We start from the raw sequence: 20,328 nt of genomic DNA on the forward strand, positions 1-20,328 counted from the left end.
AGTAAATAAATAACAGAAATTCATTGCTGAAACCAGGATGTAACTTGCTACTATACCCATAATGGCTACTGTAATAACCCAGAATAGCAGGGGAGGTGTGAGCTGAAGACACAGAGACTCGCCCATTATACTGTACTGAGAAATTGTGCCAGGAAATGAATCACCAGGTCAGCTAAAGCACAAAACACAGTAAGGAGGGGAAATACATTTTAACTCTTGAGAGCAGCTCACATTTTCAAGGTGATGCTTGTCAGAATGGATGTAGGAGCATTCATGAGCTGCAAATGTGTTTGGATGCTTGTCCAAGTGAGTTTGCTGAGGGGGCAGTTGCATTCTTTGGGGGGGGGCCAGTTAACAACATGCTACATACTCATCTGTATTAGCTGAATGGTGTTATTAATCTGGTAGTCTAAGGCTTAAATAAAATCTTCACTGGACTTTAGGAGACAAGGAAGGCCCTTTGCAGAGATGTGCTATCTGTACTCTTGACATTTGCAGATAGTACTCAGCACCTGGCAAAATACTACCTCACTTTCATCTGCTAAAGCAGGGGTTCTCAAACTGTGGGTCAGAACCCCCTCAGGGGGTCGCAAGTGGTCAGCCTCCACTCCAAACCCCACTTTGCCTCCAGCATTTATAATGGTGTTAAATATATTTAAAAGTGTTTTTAATTTATCCAGGGGGTCGCACTCAGAGGCTTGCTGTGCGAAAGTTTGTACAAAAGTTTGTGAACCACTGTGCTAAAGCATGACTTTTGGATAGATGCAAATTCTCTTGAGATTGAACATTCCCTCCCATTCTCCAAAAAGTCAGTTTTCGTCTTTTTCATTTGTGCATCTCACTTTGCAACTTGTGATACCATCTGAGTTCGCAGTGATGCAGCTCTATGGCTGAGTTGCCCGAAGAAATTAACAATGAAAACTGCCTAGAAATTTAATTGAAGAGACAAGTGGGTAAAAAAAATCTCAGAAATAGGATTCAAACTAGATTGCTCTTTGTAATGTGTTGTACCTGCCTAGGGGGCCACTATCGAAATAATTCAGTTTGTTTCTTCATTAGGAAGAAACAGTGCAGCCCAGAACCCCCCTTTCTGTAGCTCTGTTTTGTGATGGGAGTTTTACAATACAAATGCAGTGCTTCTTAATGGGTTATTGTTCAGTGAGAAGAGTCTTAAGTAAACCTGAACAATTTTGGCACTGTGTTTGAATCCAAGAGTGAGATTTAACTCATCTTGATCTAGGAAATTCCTTTGATTTTGAAAAGTAAACCATGTGTAAACAAATCACAATAATCAGTAAAGGCAGATTTGAGTCTACGGAGCTGAATAAACCCATACCTCAAAAACTTTAAGGGATAGGTGGTTTATGTCAAGGCTAAGGTGCATAAGCTATGCCTGGCATTGAAAAGAAGACACACTGTATATAGGGACAAGGATTTCTTTTAATGAAAATCTGAATACATATATTATTCCAGAGTCCAGTTTTAAGGCACTTGTGCCCAGATCTGCACAGGTATATAGGCTCTGGTGCCTAAATACCTGTGAGGATCTGGATCCTGGTCAAAAAACAAGTTTTTACTTAAACCATATGATTACAAGAAAACAAAAAAATAGAAGTTCAAGGTGCTTTGTTAATTTGTTTTATATTTATATCCCACATCTACAAAACAATGACCTTAAATAAAATTAAGAGAATCATGGCCTATGTCCACAGTATTTAACAAACATGCATATCCACAGAGGAGGGAAAAGGCAATATGGCTAAAAGTCATAGGTGGGGACAAGTGGAGTAATGAAACAATGTGCATGTTAGACATGTACACAAATCTATACAGAAAGCATTTGGTTCACTACAAGACTGTGGCAATAGACAAAGAGAATTTGTAGTCAATGCAAAATCTTATTTCCCTTTTTAAAATTTCCTAGTAGCCCTTCAGTTAAAAAAAGAGTATAAAGATAATTCAGGATGCTATATCAGCTGCAGGAAAGGCAAATGTGATCTGGAAAATACAATTTCACAAGCTAATGTTGGCCAATAAGATGTTTGGAAGATTCCATTACCTTTGCTTTTGTTCTTCATTAATGAAGCCAACGTCAGTAAATCTGTTCCGCCCCCCTCTTTCAAATGTTTTGCATATCTCTAGCTCCTACGTGACCAGCTTGGGTGAGTAGCAATTTCAAGAGGAGGAAGGCCTATGGCTATTTGGAAGCTTCAATCCCTCCAACGTTCCAAGGAAAGAAATAAGTACATTTTAAGCCACATGGCCAAGTCCCTATGAACCCGTAATGATTTCAGTGGGGCTTGTGAATGTGCCTGCCTGCCTGCCAAGAACAGCTTTCAGAGCGGAGCCTCAAGAGTGTTCAGTGAGTGACTCTTCTGGGGAGGACTATGGTCCCTCATCCTCGAAGATGTTTCATTAATGTCTTACTACATGAGTGCCTGCAAGCTAGAATGTACATTTTTAATTAGGCACCAAGATAGTGGTGAAGTACATAATAGTATTAAGTGCAAAACACAATTCAACCTTACTTTGGGGCTGCAGCCAGTGCCTCCATAATCTAATAGGAGATCAGAAAAAAATATTGGTACTTTACCTATTAGTTGGAAAGTTTCATCTTGGCAAAGTCATCTATGAGCATATTTCATTTCTTGCACGACGCAAAAGTAGCAGTCCTGAGCCCTGCCAAACTGAGATTCCCTCAAAGCAGCAATACCTACTTGACACGTTTTCAACAGCTTGACTAACTTATGGAAATCATTGCCAGGAAGAAGAGGCGCTGAGGATTCACAGTTAATTGCAATACTCACTGGGCATTAAGTCTTCTGATTTTGCTTAATGGGTTACTTTTTAAAATGGTTTTAGTAGAGTTGTTTACATGACTTTAGAAATTCACAAGGTTTCTGGCTCATTATGGCTGAAATACGAGAGTATGTACATACTTTGTATGCTACCACTACATAAGGGTTATTGTTATGAATTTGGCCCCTTCTGGACTGAACAGTTACATGAATAAATCTGTAACCTTTGTATCAGCTAAGTTCCATTAGTACTTTTATGTTAAGACACACATTCTATACGAACAGAAGATATGGCTTTGCCCCACTCACTCACCAGAGCAGATGATGAATGAAGAGACTATAGCCCCAAACCAGCAAACCCTTACCCACACACTTAACTTTACTCACTTGTGTCATCTCAGACAGACTGCTCAGGTGAGCAAAGAAGTGCGTGTGAGAGTGTTTACAGTATCAACGCTCATGTTGGAAAGTTGAGGTTACTCCCACAACATAGTAAATAGTTTCATTGCTTTTATGTGACTTGTGCAGTCCTCATAAAAGGTTGTTTTTCTTTCCCAACATCAATCTTCATTACTATGGAGGCAATTTTACAATTGTTTGAACAAGTGAGTCTGTCCACTCTGTAAAAAGCATTTCTGAATGTTTTCTGTTTGAAGAGCACTTTAATGGTTTTGTTTAATGGTGGTGGAAGAAAAATAGGATGGGCATCTCGTGGAGTTTTAATAGCCTTCTAACTACAAACTTGTAAGGGAGAGAACTTCTGGATCTATGGTCCTGGGACACCACAGGACCCCCGGGGATTACAAGGGAATGGGGAGCGGGCTCACACTGCTATTTTTGCACAGGAATGTGCAATGCACTGAGGATTTTCCATGGAAGAGGAGGATCCTGCTTATTGTATTTCATTAATACTGCAGCCCCTCGTGACAATAAAAATGACAGATTATTCTAATATACATATGTACAAAGGTCACTCTCCTCTGTAAAGAATGCAACACAGGCAAAGTGTGATCTAAGAACGCATATGTCTGAGGAGTCAGATTATACACAAACAGTTTGAGGTTTGCTTCCATGTTAGTCACCTGGCATCAGACTCTTTTATGGCTCAAGAGCTCATAGCTACCCTCTCTCTGGGCTATTGCTTTAATACAGACAGATAAAATATGCAATTTTGCCTGCAACGCAAAATTCTGATTAGTTACTCTGATCCTGGGCCAAATGCTGCAGCTCTCTGAAGCCCATAAAGTTTAGCCTGAGTTTGGTTTGCAGTAGGATTGCAAGTTTTGGCTCAATGACTCCAAATGGTGCACAGTAGTGTAGAAATTACTGTGGCAATCACTTAACTATTTGATGTAGCTACTGCTTGCGAAGCACTGACCCATGCCCATAAAGAGGATGAGCAGGCCCAATTACGGTACCAATCGAGTATATTCTAACCTCCTAATCCCCAAAAAGCAGCAGGGAAATCTTTTTGTACCAATCAGTCCACTTCCAGGTTAACACTCCTGAATGCCTGTGGCCAAGATAACATACAAATTAAACAGTAATAATGTAAACTTTAAATCGTTATAAAAGACAATGAATATTTTTCTACAACTATTTTCTGTTCCCCCTATTTTTTCCCTATCCTATCCTAATTATTTTCCTTAAGTAGTTTAAAAGTGATTTTCCTTCCCCTTGTTCCCAGTGCAACAAAGCTCTAATCACACACCTTGCAGAGAGTTCTTTCAATGGGAGTAGAATGGAAAGACAATTTAGCATCACTGTAGCATTAGAAAGGGAGGGGTACTCCTAAAGCATGATTTTAATCTATTAAATTTATTAGCTACTGACCAGGAAAAAAGTTAGAGACAAGCTTTCATGCTACACAGAGCTCTATCTCTGTCTGTTTGACTCTGTCTCTTCCACCAACAGATGTTGGTCCAATAAAAGATATTGCCGCTTTCATATCCTGGGACCAACATAGCTACACCACCACTGCGGACAAGGAAAATTATTGTCTATTCAGGAAGCCCATGCATGGAGTCTGCATCCCCTGCCAGTAAAATTCAGCAGGGGTGGGCCCTGTGTCCATATGTGAAGAGGATATTTGGAAGTAGGGCAGCCATTCCCTCCCTGCAGGAGAAAGGCGGGGGTGCTTAGCAAGTCATGTAAGCACCAAGATGGCAGCAAGAGAATTACACCTCTCACATCGCCCCCATTGCTACCATACCTGAGCCCCCGTGAGGCAGGGAAGCACAATCGTCCCCGTTTTGCAGACGAGGCTCTGGGGCACAGGGCGGTGAAGTGCCTCACCCAAGATCACACAGAATTCATTACAGTGCAACAACTCCCAGATGTCGCTCACTTTTTCTGTTCTTCAAAAGTGAGAAATCCTCAGTGCTGATGAGCTGTCGTGGGGCTGTTCACCCCACACCACTTCGAAGGGATTAAGGTGGCTACTTAACCAAGTAAGCTGCACCTGAGAGGAGACCCGGGCTTGACTGACAAGCACTCATTGAATATGGAGTCCACCTAGGCAGGAGTGTGCGGGGGGCTTGTATAAAGCCAGGAAATGAGGGCAGAAGGTGCCGCAGTGTGGAGGTCTGCAGTCACTCTCCGGGAGCAGAGAGGTGGTGAGGAGGAAACCCAGGGGTGGAGCAGAAGCCCTGGGATGCTGATCCTGACCCTGAAGGAAGGGCTTACCCAGAGAATGAAGAAGAAAGCCTGTGGAAGGGGGGAGTAGGAAACGGCAGCAGGGGATGGGGTTGTGCAGACCTTGGCTGCTGCTGATAGGGTTCCTGGTTGGAACCTGGAGTATCACCCAGGTTCCCCTACCAGCCACTGGGAAAGTGACAGCCTGGAATGGCATCCAGACAGCTGGTCCAGTGAGACTTTGTTACCCCACAAGGAGAAAACTAGTGCCCTGAGCAGAGCACCAAGCAACAAAGAGGAAGCACTGCTACAATTAGAGAGCAAGAGGGGCTGCAGCGCAAGCGAAGGAAGGAAGGGGAGGTCAGACCAGGCAGAGCTACTCCACAGATGCAGCCACAAGGAGACACCCCAGCGGTGAGTGAACCCTGGTACAGCCTGTTCCCTAAGGGTTTCAAAATATCCTAGGGCTGTTTCAATGTTCCATCCCTGCTCCATTAGGGAACAGGCTTGTTTAAAGTTGTGCAGTGCTCCCTTATAATGTCGTTTGGCTGCCTGCTCTGTCTACTGCTTGTAGGATTCTCTGGAAGAGCAGCGACTTTACAAGGGAGCATTGCACAACTTCCTCTTCTCCACCTCCTCCCCCGCCCTCCCAGAACTTCCCGTGCCGCCAACCAGCTGTTAGGACTTTCTGGGAGCTGGGGGAGGAGCAGGGACACCGCGCTCAGGGGAAGGAGGCGGCGTGACAGGGGGAGCTTCACTGCTGGTGGGTGCAGAGCACCTGTTAATTTTTCACAGTCAGCCGGGACTGAGCTCTGCCAGCATTCAGGAGGCTGGAGGGGAGGGGAGAAGAGTTTCACAAACATCATTGCTGAGTATAGTATTAAATTGCTTGTTTAAAATGGTTTAAAGCGTATACTGTTTATGTATATAATGCCTTTTGTCTGGCAAAAAAAATGTCCTTGGGAACCTAACTCCCTATTTACATGAAATCTTATGGGAAAATTGGATTTGTTTAACATCGTTTTGCTTAAAGTCGCATTTTTCAGGAACATAACTACAATGCTAAGTGAGGAGTTACTGTACTGGATTTCAAGTCCTGCCTCAGCCACAGACTCCTTGTGTGATCTTGCTTCTGTTCTTTCCTTTTCCCCAGTTACAAGGTGCTGGACTGAGGGCCTGAGGGGCACTGGTGGAAAGAGAGATGTAGTTGCTGTAAAATGTAGTATAAGTGACAGCTGCAGGCTCCATCCCTGTCCAGCTGGGACATGAGGCAACATGGGCTTAGAGGCGGCTAATCAGCTCCAGGTTCAGATGGGAGCTGAGATCCATGTTACCTAGAAGGGAGTAGGTGGTGATCTTCAGAGGTATTTAGGTGCTTCAATGCCACTGATTTCAATGGGAGTTAGGGACCTAAAGACCACTGAGGATCTGGGCCTAGGTTCGTTGACTTTGGGGAAGGAAAGGGAAAGGCTGGGATCCTTTGGACCCCAGATTGACTGTTTTGAGCCAAGTGTGGTGAGGCCTAAAACCATGATCAGGCACCAAAGCAACTGTAATGAAAAGAATATGGCTACTTGATCTGTGATCCATTTCACAAATAGTGCACATGCAATATACACTGCAGTATACAGCAGTGCTAAAAAGACACCACTGTTGCAGCTACCTGAGCTGGGATAACCAAGTTAGATTTAAGTTGTGGCTTCCCCATCATTGGATGTGTTTAAGAACAGGTTGGACAAACCCCTATCAGGGATGGTCTAGCATGGTCCTGCCTCAGGGCAGGGGGCGGGACTTGATGACTCTTCAAGGTCCCTTCCAGCCCATTTCTATTATTCTAAATGAAATGAAAAATTGAAGATCTGGGTTCTCTGACTATTCTCCAAAATGGCAAAATGTATTACAAAATCTCTCCCCGTGAGTGTCTGGGAGCAGAGGGGGGGGGGAAAAGTATTGCTTCAAGCATTAAAAACATCACCTACCTCAACAGTCAGAAACAGTTTACTAGCTGTTTATTTTTAATGCAGCTAGTGGAAACCTAAAAAGGCTGCTTTCCCTAAAAATAGTGTGAAAACACTTCGTTTTGGCAAATTCAGTCAGGCACTTGTTCAGAAGGTTCTTAACATGTGATGCTTCACAGTGTGTAGTCCATGGTTTCCAAGGAAAGAGAAGGCAGCTGTATACCATGGTCTATGATAGATTATAGTATGTTGTGAGAGGAATCATAATTTTGTTCTCTTAGGAGTGAGCAGAATTTGATGATAGTCCATGAAAGAGCAAAGTTATCTGGATGGTTGTTTATGTTCCTCTGAACTTCTTTTGGAAAGAGACTCAAGACTTTCCTATGAAGATGCAGACTGCTCGGTTTTGTATTTCTGGTAGGCATCTAGTATTTCTGCGACGATGCTTGGATCATCCAGCGTGGTAACATCTCCCAAATCACTGGATTGGTCAGCAACAATTTTCTTCAGCACCCTTCTCATAATTTTCCCGGATCGCGTTTTCGGAAGGCGTTTCACTACCTGAAGAGAAGGACAAATACACTTGCCTTAGAACTTTGATCCTGATGAAACTATTTGAGTGAACCCAGCCTTGAAATGATCCCACTGCATATCCTAGTGAGATTCCTGGGCACTGTTTAAGAGCAAGGCATGGTGGTCACAGTCCAGGAAGAAGGAATATGGTGATGTTTATTTTTTTTATTAGTTTTTAACTGATTTTTCTCCTTTCTTTTTCCAGTTTTGGCCCAATGGGAGATGCTAGGTGCTCAGCACTTTTGAAAATCAGGCTATTTATTCAGGTGCTAAACTTCAGAATTAGAAGCCTACCCACAGGCACCTGTGTCTAGAAATCTTGGCCTGAGCACTCACATAAATCTCAACGTGGCTTACAAAAGCGGGTAGGTATCATCATCCCTATTCGTAGATGTGGAATCTAATGCCCGGAACAGTTAAGCCACCTGGCTCAGGGTCACATAATACTCTAAGTCAGTGGCAGAGCCAGAAATACATCTCAGGTCTCCTAATTCCCAGTTCCATGTCCTATCCACTGTAGTCCGCTACCTCCTATGTACAGGCAAGGGTTAATGTTAACTGATAAGGTCATAGGAAAGGCCATAGCAATGGACCTGAAGGGTTACTATTTGTCTACACTGGCAATTGAATGACAAAAGTTTTGCCGATGACAAGTGCCAGTGTGAACAGCGCTTTGTTGGCAGGGCGCAAACGCTGCTCTTTGGGGGTGGAAGTTTTAGGTCAGCAAGAGGGCCGACAAACAGCGGCTACACTGCGTGACTTTTAGTGGCACAGCCATGTCGCTAAAAGCTGTGTAGTGTAGACATAGCCTTTGTCTGGCTTCTGTAGGATAGCTCCTTTGCAGAGACCGGCCACGCAACCTGCCATACGACTGCTCTGGTTTTGGATATATATGCCGAAAACAGGCCAGTGGGTAAGAAAACTGAAGAGCATTAACTGCTAATCTGTAGGGAAAGGGAGCAGTATGATCAGCCATGGACTTTACTCTGGGACTATCTGGGAATCCTGGGAACACCCGATGGCTCTGGGAGTAAGTCTTTCAATGCCTGGGTGAGATGAGCATCAGTTGGTGGTGCAAAGTATGCGTCACTTCATCTTGGGTTGTACTACAACCGTAGCTTTGCTCTTGTATGTTCCAACCTTTCCCTTCAATTTTGATTTTTTTTAAAACACGGGGATATTCCATATACCTCTGTATTCCCATCAGCGCACCCCTCATTCTGATGAACTGTACTGTGGGTCTAGCAGACACAGAGGCATATGAACGCAGCAGGGATGCTGTATTAAGATGGAGGTAGAAAATATCAGACATTTTAAGCAACTTGGCTGTTTGTACATGCTTTAAACAGGAGGGGCCAGATCCCCCCGTGCCAGAACTCTGCTTAATGTGGTTTGGAGGCGGAAGTAGAAAAGCTGGTTTCTTTGTGCACTCCAAATTCCTAGGGTTGGTTCAGTCCTTGGCATAAGTAGAACAGCCTCAGGGCTACTCTAAATTGTACACCGCTGCAGTAGCCCCCCAGGAGGATGCTTTGCAACCAAGGATTCCCAGGTGCACTAGCACTCCAGCCATCCCCCTTTTCCTGCAGCCATGCCTTTGATATACTCCCGACACCAGAGCCTGGAGGAGTGGCTTAGGGCTGCTATGCCAGTTCTGCACTACAGTATGCGTCACTTCATCTATCTGGTGAACCTGGCTTTAAGGCTGCTCTGCCAGGAAGGAACAAAGCAGCGTTACTGGGGGCAGGATCAGGCCTGTTAAGTGGGTTACAGACAAGATGTCTTGCAATGGTAGCCCCCAGACACCTACCAGAACGTGATCAGGCACAGCATACTTTGCAATCTTGGAAGCAACTATAGATCTGAGCTCTTCTTTAACGCGTTCTGTATGAGCTGTGTCTTCTTTTAACACTATGAAAGCAAAGGCACCTGGAAGGGAAGTAAACAGAGGGCGTGTACTGTACATTAAATCATGGTTGGGAAAGGCATTCATTTCAGTTGGACTGCGTGCATAGGTGCTGTTTCAAATGCCTGTAGCAACTGTCAGGGTTAGGGTCTACCTTGCTCATTCTGAGTAATACCTCACATTGCAGGTGCATCCAAGAATACCAGCAGCTTATTTACACAGTAGTGGTGAGTAAGGATGGCAGAATCAGGTCCTTAACAATTCATGTGCCTTGTTCTGGAGTCCCTGGACCAGATTCTGATCTCAGTTACAGTGATGGTAAATCTGGAGTAACTCCACTGAAGTCACCAAGCATAACTGAGATTAGAATCTGGCCCATGGAGGTCAGGATTCTGGATTCTGTTTCAAATTATTTTCTTGAGAACAAACCTTTATTTTCATTTACTGAAATGGAGTCAAACACTACAGTAAAACACTATCCCCTTATAATGATAAGGGGATAAGGGCTTGTCTACACAGGGACAGCCAGGAAAATTAATCCAAATCAACTAAAGAAGTGAATTTGAACTAGATTACTTAAACTGAATTAAATCCCTCTGTGAACACCCTCATTTGGAATAAAAGTGGCCTTAATTTGGTTTAGCTTAATTCAATTCCAAAGTGAATTAAGCAAAACCAAGTTAAAGTCACTTTAATTTTGAATAACAGCATCCACACAGCGATTTAATGTAATATAATTAACCTACTTCAAATTCACATCTCTAGTTGTTTCAGATTAATTTTCCTAAATGTTCCTGTGTAGACAAGCTCTTAAATAATTTCTCCCTCCCCACAAACTAGGAAATTAATGCACAGTGAAGTTCCTTCACTTAATCCTTAACTCATCTTTTTGTGTCTCGGTGTATGGGACATAAGACTCATAAGGGGAATCTGGTATCTAAGATCCCTGCACCCCATAAGCATGAGTTATGGAAGCACTGCTATTCTACTGGCCCAGATTTAGTTTCACTTACAGGGATGCAGCTCCCATTAACTTTAAGGAAGAGTATGACTTAGGTCTGGGTCCATGCTACAGACGTATATCAGTACGACTATGTCACTCAGGGGTGTGAAAAATCCACACCCCCAAGCGACGTAGTTATACCGACCTAACCCCCAGTGTAGACAGCACTATGTCAACAGGAGAGCTTCTCCCATGAGCTTAGAGTGTCTTCATTAAGGCGCTACATTAGTACAGCTGTGCTGATGCAGCATTTTAAGTGTTGACTTGCCTTTAGAACAAAAAAGGGTCCCAATGATGTTATGCCAGTATCTTAACAAGGGGCTCCCACAAATATTTTCCCCTTCAGTCTGCGATAAGCTTCCTGGGGCAGAGATCACAGATGAGGAAAGGAGGTGGTATCCAATTCTTTTTTAAATAAATAAAAAAAGGCTTTCTCTGAGTTAAATAAGCAATGGTGATTGAATTCCAGCAAGAATAAGATTGGTCTGGTCCTTAACTTCATTAGCGGGGGTACGGAAAACTGAAGAGAGAGATTTGAAGGTGGCAAGATTCAGGGTCTGGTGCTTGTCAGTTCTAGAGCCCCCCACTGAGAATGCCTATCCCTACGCCTTCTGCAGGCTTCCCTCTGGAGACTTCAAACTTTAATGTCTCTGTTGACATCAGCTGTCACAGTGAGGTGCTGAGAGAAAGCTGGTCTTTGATTAGCTAGGGTCTCCCATTAAGGGCTTTAAGTATCAAGAGCGGATCGTTGAAATGGATCCAGAAGTGCACAGGGAGTGAGCAGAAAACAAAGTATCAGTGTGATGTATTGAACTAGCCAATCTCCCTTTCAAACTGCCTGCTGTTCTGTGTACTGGCTTGGCAGAAAGTTGAGGGAAAGGTTACAAAGGAAATTAGCCATCTGTATATTTCCATTAAGGACACTATTTTACACACTTACCTTCTCCTTTGATCTCATGGGGGTAACCAATCACAGCTGTTTCAGGTACAGCGGGATGTTCATCCTTTAAAAAAAAAGTAGCAAAATATAACAGCCCCCTATTTCAGGCCATGTTAGGTATGTCTACACTGTAATTAGACATCTGCGGCTGGCCCATGCCAGCTGACTCAAGCTCAAGGGGCTGCGGCTAAGTGCTGTTTAATTCTGGTGTGGACATTCAGGCTCGGGTCCCCACACATCGCAGGACCCAAGCCCAAATGTCTACACCACAATTAAACAGCCCCTTAGCCCAAGCCTGAGTCAGTTGGCACATGCCAGCTGCGGGTTTTTAATTGCAGTGTAGACATACCCGTAGTGTACAAGAGCCTATGCAAGCTCTTCTAGGAATTGCAACAAGTTGCTAACTGTGTGTGAAGTTCTTAATACAGAAGGCTCAGAAAAGTAGGAAAGGTAAGTGCACAGTACCAAAAGGTCAACTTCTGCATAAGAACGGCCACACTGGGTCAGACCAAAGGTCCATCTAGCCCAGTATCCTGTCTTCCGACAGTGCCCAATGCCAGGTGCTTCAGAGGGAGTGAACAGAACAGGGAATCATCAAGTGATCCATCCTCTGTCTCCCATTCCCAGCTTCTGGCAAACAAAGGCTAGGGACACCATCCCTGCCAATAGCCATTGATGGACCTATCCTCCATGAATTTATCTAGTTCTTTTTTTAACCCTATTACAGACTTGCCACATTAATGCTGTGCTTAATGAAATTAACAGGAACCATGTGTGCCTGTCTCAAAGCAGCATTTAACCCATTAGTTCTGGTTCAAAAGGGCCCTGTTTTTAAACAGCTGAATAGTATTTTCTGACATCCCTTTTGGCTAATAAGAATAAATCCAGAAAAAAATGCATTCTATGTATACTTGGGATTAGCCCCTATGCAGCCAACCACTACCAGTGACTGGAGCAGCTGCACTGTTGCAAACCCCAAGTACAGACAAAGCTGTGGGTTGCACTAACTCAGCCTCTCCTTGCTGGAAATGAGCTTTTCTTGCCTACACCTGCATTGATGCAGCCCCACTCACTGCTGATCCGCAAGTACAGTCAAGGCCTTGAGCTTCATTCTCCACCGCTTTGCACTTTGGGTAGTCGTCTACACCAAACCAAGTGCAAAGCATCTTTCTTATATCCACTTTTCACTGGTGTAAATCTGTGCAGGAGGTACAGGACAAGGCAGTGGAGAGGTGGGCTCAATCTTCCAACAGATGGAAGAGGCACTGCCAGGCTGAATATAGATCTTTATGATTTATTATATGGCTTCCGAATACAGACTTATTCTGCCCATGATTCATAGTTAATATTGACAGTCTTTCTACACTGATAGAGCAGATCATGTGTACAGGCGGATAGAGCATATATTCATCGTAAACCAAAAATGGGTTATGCTATTTTAAATTTGATTAAAATATGGAAGAAATCTTTCGCTTAGCTGGGCTTCTCTGAAAAGCAACCTGCATGACAATATATAGTTGTAATCATATTAGGTCTTCAAAAAGCTATCATCAAAAGTTTGCACTAATGTCGCTAAGAGAGTTATTTGTAGATACGATATTACAATCATTCCTGCAATGTAAAGATGATTTTGGTTTATCAAATTTCACATCTGATTAATGTTTGCAAGTGAGGCACATAATATGCAAATAAACGCTCAGGTCAAGCTGTATATAGAACTGCTTTGAGAGACGGTCTGTTCAGTTCTGTGGCTACCATGACCTCTCATCTAGATGATGGGCCAATCCTCAGCTGCTGTAAATTGCCTTTACTCCATATTTAATGTTGGAGAAGGTTACAAAACATGCTCAAGTAGTATAGATAGGCCTGAGCCACAAAGCTGAGAAAAAAAGCATTGACTCCATCAAAGCTACTGGTGGGAGAAGCTAGAGGGAAGTTTTGAAGCCTCCACCATCCAAAAGTAAAACTGCAATGGTATGAAGTCACAGATGTATCTTGAAGAGATGAAATACGATTTAGATCTTATCAGTTCAAACAAAGGAATTGCATGTAGCCCTTCACTTTGATATCCTCCATAAAAACTATCTTACCCTGAATGAGCTTCATCCATATGCCCTTCCATGGTTTACATAACAAGATTGTTTTCTTCAGCATAATTACTGCCTTGTGTACTTAGTATCAAGGGTGTGTGTAGGTGAAACCTATACGAGAAAGATTCAGTGGCAGCAATGTTAACTCTTACACATAAACCGATGGGCTAGATCCTCCGGCGATGTACAGTACCACAACTCCTTTCAAGTACTCGGAACACTTCTGATTTTTACCAACTGAGGATCTGGCCCCATGCATGAAAAGCTTTTCTGGGGTATTGAAAATTACCATGGCATCTTCAATCTCTGCAGTTCCAAGCCTGTGACCGCTGATATTTATGACATCATCCATCCGTCCTGTTATTTGGTAATACCCCTCTGAGGATCTATAGGCACCATCCCCTGTGAAATAATAACCTGTAGCAACAAAGAACACCATCCCCTGTGATCAACAGCAGTTAGTATAATAATTCATGATCAGTATTTGTGGTTATTATTTTTATTATTACTGTATACTTTTAGCCCCTTTCAATCACAGATCTCAAAGCACTTTACAGGCACCAGTTAACTGAGCCACACACCACTCCGGAGGGCAAGGTTTTGTTACACCCACTTCACAGATGGTAATAGCCACCCACTTCTAATTAGAAATTTGTATCTTGGATGAGGCACTGGACAGGAATGCAGGAGATCTGGGCTCTATACCCAGCCCTGCCACAGCCTCCCTGTATGACCTAAAGCAAATCACTTATTCTCTCTGTGCCTCAGTTCTCTGATGTAAAATGAGGATAACACTCCTTTTCTCCCAATGAGTGATCTGTCTGGTCTGCTTAGGTTGTGGGCTTCAGCACCACGGGAATACAAACAATAATGATAATCAAGCATTCTGACAAAATCCAAGGACTCCTGCTGTCTCTCCAAAGGAGAAGTGAACGGCCTCCTCGCCAGCAGCCTTCTCCCAGGGCCCCACAAGGCACTGACGCCCTTAGCACTCTGCATACACTTGGCTTCCCTTCACACACACTCCTACAGGAGATCACGGGAGTTAGCCCTTAAACCCTGCTTAGGTGTTGATGTCATGGACATCCCATGTATGTTTATGACATGATGTCCATAATACCAGGATTTAGCTCCAGGAGAGGCTTCATGGTTCAGTGGATAGAGCACTTGAGCGGGACTCAAGACACCTGGGGCTTATCTACATGGCAAATCAATGGCCAGCCAGGGAGTGAATCTATAGCACACTAGTTTGACACACATTAACTGGCCACGTAGACAAGCCCCACGTTTCATAACACCCTTGAGAGGTAAGAAAGTATTATCAGTAAAGGGGATTGATCTACTCCAGGTCACACGGTGAGGTAGTGACAAAGCTGGGAAAAGAATCCAATAATCTTGAGTTCCAGTCCAGTGTTCTACCTGTTAGGTCGCACTGACTTCCTGATGGTTACTTTGAATTATTAAAAACAAACACACTTGTAAGATTGTTTGAACACACAACCTGTGCCTATCATAATGCACACAAACAGGTTTGCTTGGGTGTCAAACCCCCCAGCTTCAGAACTCTGATCAGTAGCAGAAAGACTGTCAAGAGGAATCTTTTCATCTTTATGTATTAAAAGAAATACTACTTTCAAGGGAAGTGATTTTGAGGACGTGGAATTCTGACACTTGGAAACTGTCTGCTGAAGAGAAAAAGATCAGCTGGTTCTGACAAATTGAGGTATTGCCGAGCACATGAGTTTTCGGACATGTGCTGTGGAGATGGGTTTTTTCCCCTGTTCCACTACCAATCCATCAATGCTTCTCCACATTTCTTTGGGTCATTCCTGCAATCGTTTCTAGGCATTATAAGGCAGCAGTGGAAATGATGGGTGAAATTAGATGGTAGTGTTTGCCAGGATGAATTAACTCCCAGCAAGACAGTGCAAGATGATCACAGAACAAAGATATTTTTGGTGGCACGATAATAAGAGGATATTTTTGGTCAGTCTTATTTTCGCAACAGAGAAAAACAACTTTCTAAGCAAAACAAGTTGGTTTGTAACAAATTCATCCCTCCCTAAGTCTTCATTATTATAATTGTGCTGCAACCCATGGTCCCTGGAACCTCATTGCACCAGCTGGAAGAAGACCAAATCCTCTGGCTCTAAGAGTACGTCTACACTGCAGAGAAAACCCCACGGCTGGCCTATGCCAGCCGACTCAGGCTCATGGGGCTCAGGCTGTGGGGCTGTTTCATTGCTGGGGAGATGTCTGGGCTTGGGCTGGAGCCCAGGCTGTAGGACTGTGGGGTGGGAGGGTCCCAGAGCTTGGGCTACAGCCTGATCCCAGAGAGCTACCCAGCAATGAAACAGCCCCACAGCCTGAGCGCCAGCCACGGGTTTTTCTTTGCTGTGTAGACAGACCTGTAAAACACAACTGCATTTAAGCAGTTTTGATTCAATCCAGTAGAGGGCAGCTGTAAAGAGACACAGTAGCCAATTCACTAGAACAATATCTTGTATAGCACTGCTGAAAACCTGCTGGGTACTAATATTGTAGTCCATCATTCTTCCCTGACACCGTCCTTACCTGGATACAGTTTGAAATAAGTATCTATAAATCTCTGATGATCTCCATAGATGGTTCTCGCCAGGCCAGGCCAGGGCTGTGCAATGCACAGAGCACCAGAGACGTCATTTCCTTCTATAACTCTTCCCTGTTGGTCCAAGCACAGGAAGGATCATCAGACCAGATGGGAAACATCCCAGATTAAAGGAAAGTAGCTAGTTAGTATGATCTAGCTATGTGGAGCCGGATTCTGATTTTACTCGTTTTACATTGACTTCAAAGGTGTCACTCCTGTTTCACACCAGGGCAAGTGAGAGCCCTTCACATTCTGCAGATTCGCAGACTCGGTGTCTATTATTGCAATGGTTACGTCTTAATGTTTCCCACTCACATTTTGGCAACAATTGAACATGGGGGGGTGAGAAATGTACTCGCTAGAGGAATTACTGTGCATTGTCTGTGTCATGCTTTCATCATTCGTGCACACAAATAACAGAGCATGTGATTCTATGACTAATACGCTATTCAGACAAAAGGAAAGACAGGTGACCCCTTGGAGTGCAAAGAACAATACAAGCTTCACAGAATCCCACTCTTCAGCATTATGGTCCATATGCTGGATTCAAACTGGTGCCAGAGCAGAGCCCAGCTCAGTGGCAGAAAGGCTGGCACCTTCTTGATCCCAGAGCTGCCACGGCTGACTCTGTGCCCAGTACGGGCACAAGGCAGCCCTGAATGTCCTTGCAACAGCACCACATCACCACTCTCCATGCCACCCTCCCAACTCGCACCCACACGTCCCTGGGCCACAGCCTCCTGTGGGAAGGCAGCGTCCTTCCTAAGCCACCTGACAGCCAGGCTGAGTGGACTGCTAATAGCCCCAGAACAGCTGTTGGCTAGAGGGGCCAAGGCCCCTCAGAGCAAAGATACCACCAAGCAATATGAAGAAAGGGACACAGCATCAGTAACTCCCACAACCCAACCACAGTAGTGAACTTGAGTCCCTTCCTCTCCCTCACTTAGGAAGTTACTGCAGCTGTCACATCACCAATTATCTGCCTGCCTGAGACAAACACTGTGAAGAGGAGTTAAGTATTATTCTTCCTATTTGATAGCTCAGGAAACTGAGGCAGAGAGGCTAAGGGTTAGGTTTTCAAAGGTATTTACATGCCCAAGATACAAATAGGTGCCTAGCAGGATTTGTGAAAGCATCCAAGTAGGTTTAGTGCCTAAGTCTTGTTGATTTTAATGGGCGTTAGGGGCCTATCATGCTTAGGTGCTTTGGAAAATCCCATTAGGCATCAAAATACCTTTGAAAACCCGGTCCTAAGCAACTTGCCTAAGGCTACACAGCAAGGCCCCAAGTTTTCAATCAGGCCTGTGTGGGTGGGCCCCTCAGCCCATGCCAAAATCCACTACAGCCTATGGGGCACTGCCCACACAGATCAGGCCCCAAATCAACAATACAGACTGGCCTGGAGCTCATACGTTTTGGGTCTTCACCCTGTGCCCAAGGTATTAGACAACACTGCCTCACCACCGGGCAATGAAAATATTCTCCCTGTGGGAAAAGGGGCCGCTAAGAATGGAGACATTTTGTCTAAGGTCATGTACCCAACTTTCAGAATATATATTTCTCAGCTGTATCAATGAATGACCACAGACAGACACGCCGAGCCTGACTCTAGTGGAGACTGCGTAGGGCACTGGTTATACAGAGATCACAGGAGGGTTTCATTGGCTACAATGCACATTCAGCATTGTTAAGGAGAACAATTCCCTACAAAGCTGTAAGTTGGCTGTGTTCCCAGTGCACTTCACTCACGCCAGTCCCGTTGGCTCCAGCGAGACTGTGTGTGAGTAAAGTTACACACCTCTATGAGTGTCTGCAGCACTGGCACTTACATTATACAATCATCACTATCACATAGGAGTCAGTCCAAAAACATTACCGTGCTACTCGCCATTGACTTTCTAACTAGAATATTTAAATATACATGAATACGGCTTGATTCCCTACTGTATCATTGGAACAGATGAGGCACAAAACATTTTCCTAAATGCTTTTGGCATGAAATAAGGGAATTAGCCGGACAACCCCAGGGCAGCATCTCCGGCAGCTCTTGTCCTGCCTTTGCACCATTGCCCCCAGTGGCAGAGCACAGTCCCAACTCACGTTCTCATCCATCAGTGCCGGTATAATCCCAAAGAACGGTCTCATTGCCATAGCAGGAATGATGTCAGCTCCTTCCTCCGAGGGCCGGGGAGCAATGCAGATGCCTCCTGTTTCTGGAAGAACAATGGGAAAGTTAAAGAGGCTGGGACACATTGGAACGGCAGGGGAGGCTGGATAAAAGCAAGCACCTACTTTTCTCAGCTACACAAGACCAGCAAATTACAGACACCCTCCCAATTAATAACACTTGGATTGTTGTAGTGAATGTGATGGTCCCAGGATATTAGAGAGACAAGGCAGGGGAGGTAATACCTTTTATTGGACCAACTTTTGTCGGTGAGAGAGACAAGCTGACACCGAGCTGACCTGAAGAAGAGCTCTGTGTAGCTCGAAAGCTTGCCGCTCTCGCCAACCGAAGTTGGTCCAATAAAAGATGTTACCTCGCCCACCTTGCCTCTATAGCACTTTGAGGCAGAGATACTGCTTTGCCAAACAGTACCTACAGTATACACCAGGGGTCGGCAACCTTTCAGGAGTGGTGTGCCGAGTCTTCATTTATTCATTCTAATTTAAGGTTTCACGTGCCAGTAATACATTTTAACGTTTTCAGAAGGTCTCTTTCTATAAGTCTATAACATATAACTAAACTATTGTTGTATGTAAAGTAAATAAGGTTTTCAAAATGTTTAAGAAGCTTTATTTAAAATTAAATTAAAATGCAGAGCCCCCCGGACCGGTGGCCAGGACCCAGGCAGTGTGAGTGTCACTGAAAATCAGCTCGTGTGCTGCCTTCGGCACGCGTGCCATAGGTTGCCTACCCGTGGTATACACAATACATTTCCTCTCCATCTGCTGGATAGTGCAGTGTACGAAATCAGGAAAGATCTGAGCTCAGAAATGATTTTGAGAATCCAAACAACAGCTGCTACATCATCATATTCTCCTTTAAACCACTCCTTTAAACCCACCTGTGCCATGATGCCTACAAGACACTTGGCCATAGTTAGCCACTGGTGAGCTGTGACTACTGCTTGTCACACTGTTCATACCTGTATCACTATTACCTTGTGCTCACCCCATCTGCCATCCACCTGTTGTAGCTCAACAAACTTCAATTGTAAACTCTTTTGGACAGCAACCACCTTTCTGTTCTGGTTGTGTAGAGCCTAGTAGAGTGGGGCTCTGGTCTCTAGGTGGTGCCATAACAAGAAGACTGGAAGAATAATTAATATATGCATTCCTTTCCTCCTCTTTTCTCTTTGACTTTCTTTCTGCACATTATTTTCTAAACACTTCACCACTAAGTTTGCTCTCCTCTGAACTCGCTTCACATCGGTGTCTTTTGAACACCAGGGTGCCCAAAACCATGAACTGAAGGTTGGCTGATATATCAGTGCAAAACATCTGGATGTCTTGGCCCTCATAAGCCACACAAAACCAGACGTCCATCTTTATAAAGAGACGACAGTCAGAGATAATGCGGCCCAGGTAAGCAGCTGGCCTCAGGCGCAGGGCAGCATCACAGTGCATTGCATCGGGGTAACTGACTCCCAGGGCTGGTCCTGTGCTTGCTGACACCAATGGCAAAGCTCCCATTGACTTTAAAGCGGCAGGAGCAGAGGAGCGTGGCCAAAGCACCATGCAGGAAAGGAAGCAGTGGCCCATATACTTTGTAGTAGCAGCTGTGGTCTGGATGCACA

The 20,328-nt window shown here is 44.3% G+C and overlaps 1 protein-coding gene across 1 annotated transcript in view; it reads right to left on the minus strand.

The window, feature by feature from the left end:
• Positions 1-1,420: 1,420 nt before the first annotated feature.
• The window catches only part of ACSS1 (acyl-CoA synthetase short chain family member 1), a 70,777-nt gene continuing 51,869 nt past the window's right edge, over positions 1,421-20,328 (minus strand). Inside the window, 6 exon segments of the mRNA XM_065589940.1 lie at positions 1,421-7,947; positions 9,767-9,889; positions 11,810-11,873; positions 14,189-14,316; positions 16,474-16,600; positions 18,629-18,741. Of these exon segments, the coding sequence (XP_065446012.1) occupies positions 7,772-7,947; positions 9,767-9,889; positions 11,810-11,873; positions 14,189-14,316; positions 16,474-16,600; positions 18,629-18,741 (731 nt within the window). The 3' untranslated portion in view covers positions 1,421-7,771.

Source organism: Chrysemys picta, chromosome 3, assembly GCF_011386835.1.
Source record: "Chrysemys picta bellii isolate R12L10 chromosome 3, ASM1138683v2, whole genome shotgun sequence".
Taxonomy (NCBI): domain Eukaryota; kingdom Metazoa; phylum Chordata; order Testudines; family Emydidae; genus Chrysemys; species Chrysemys picta.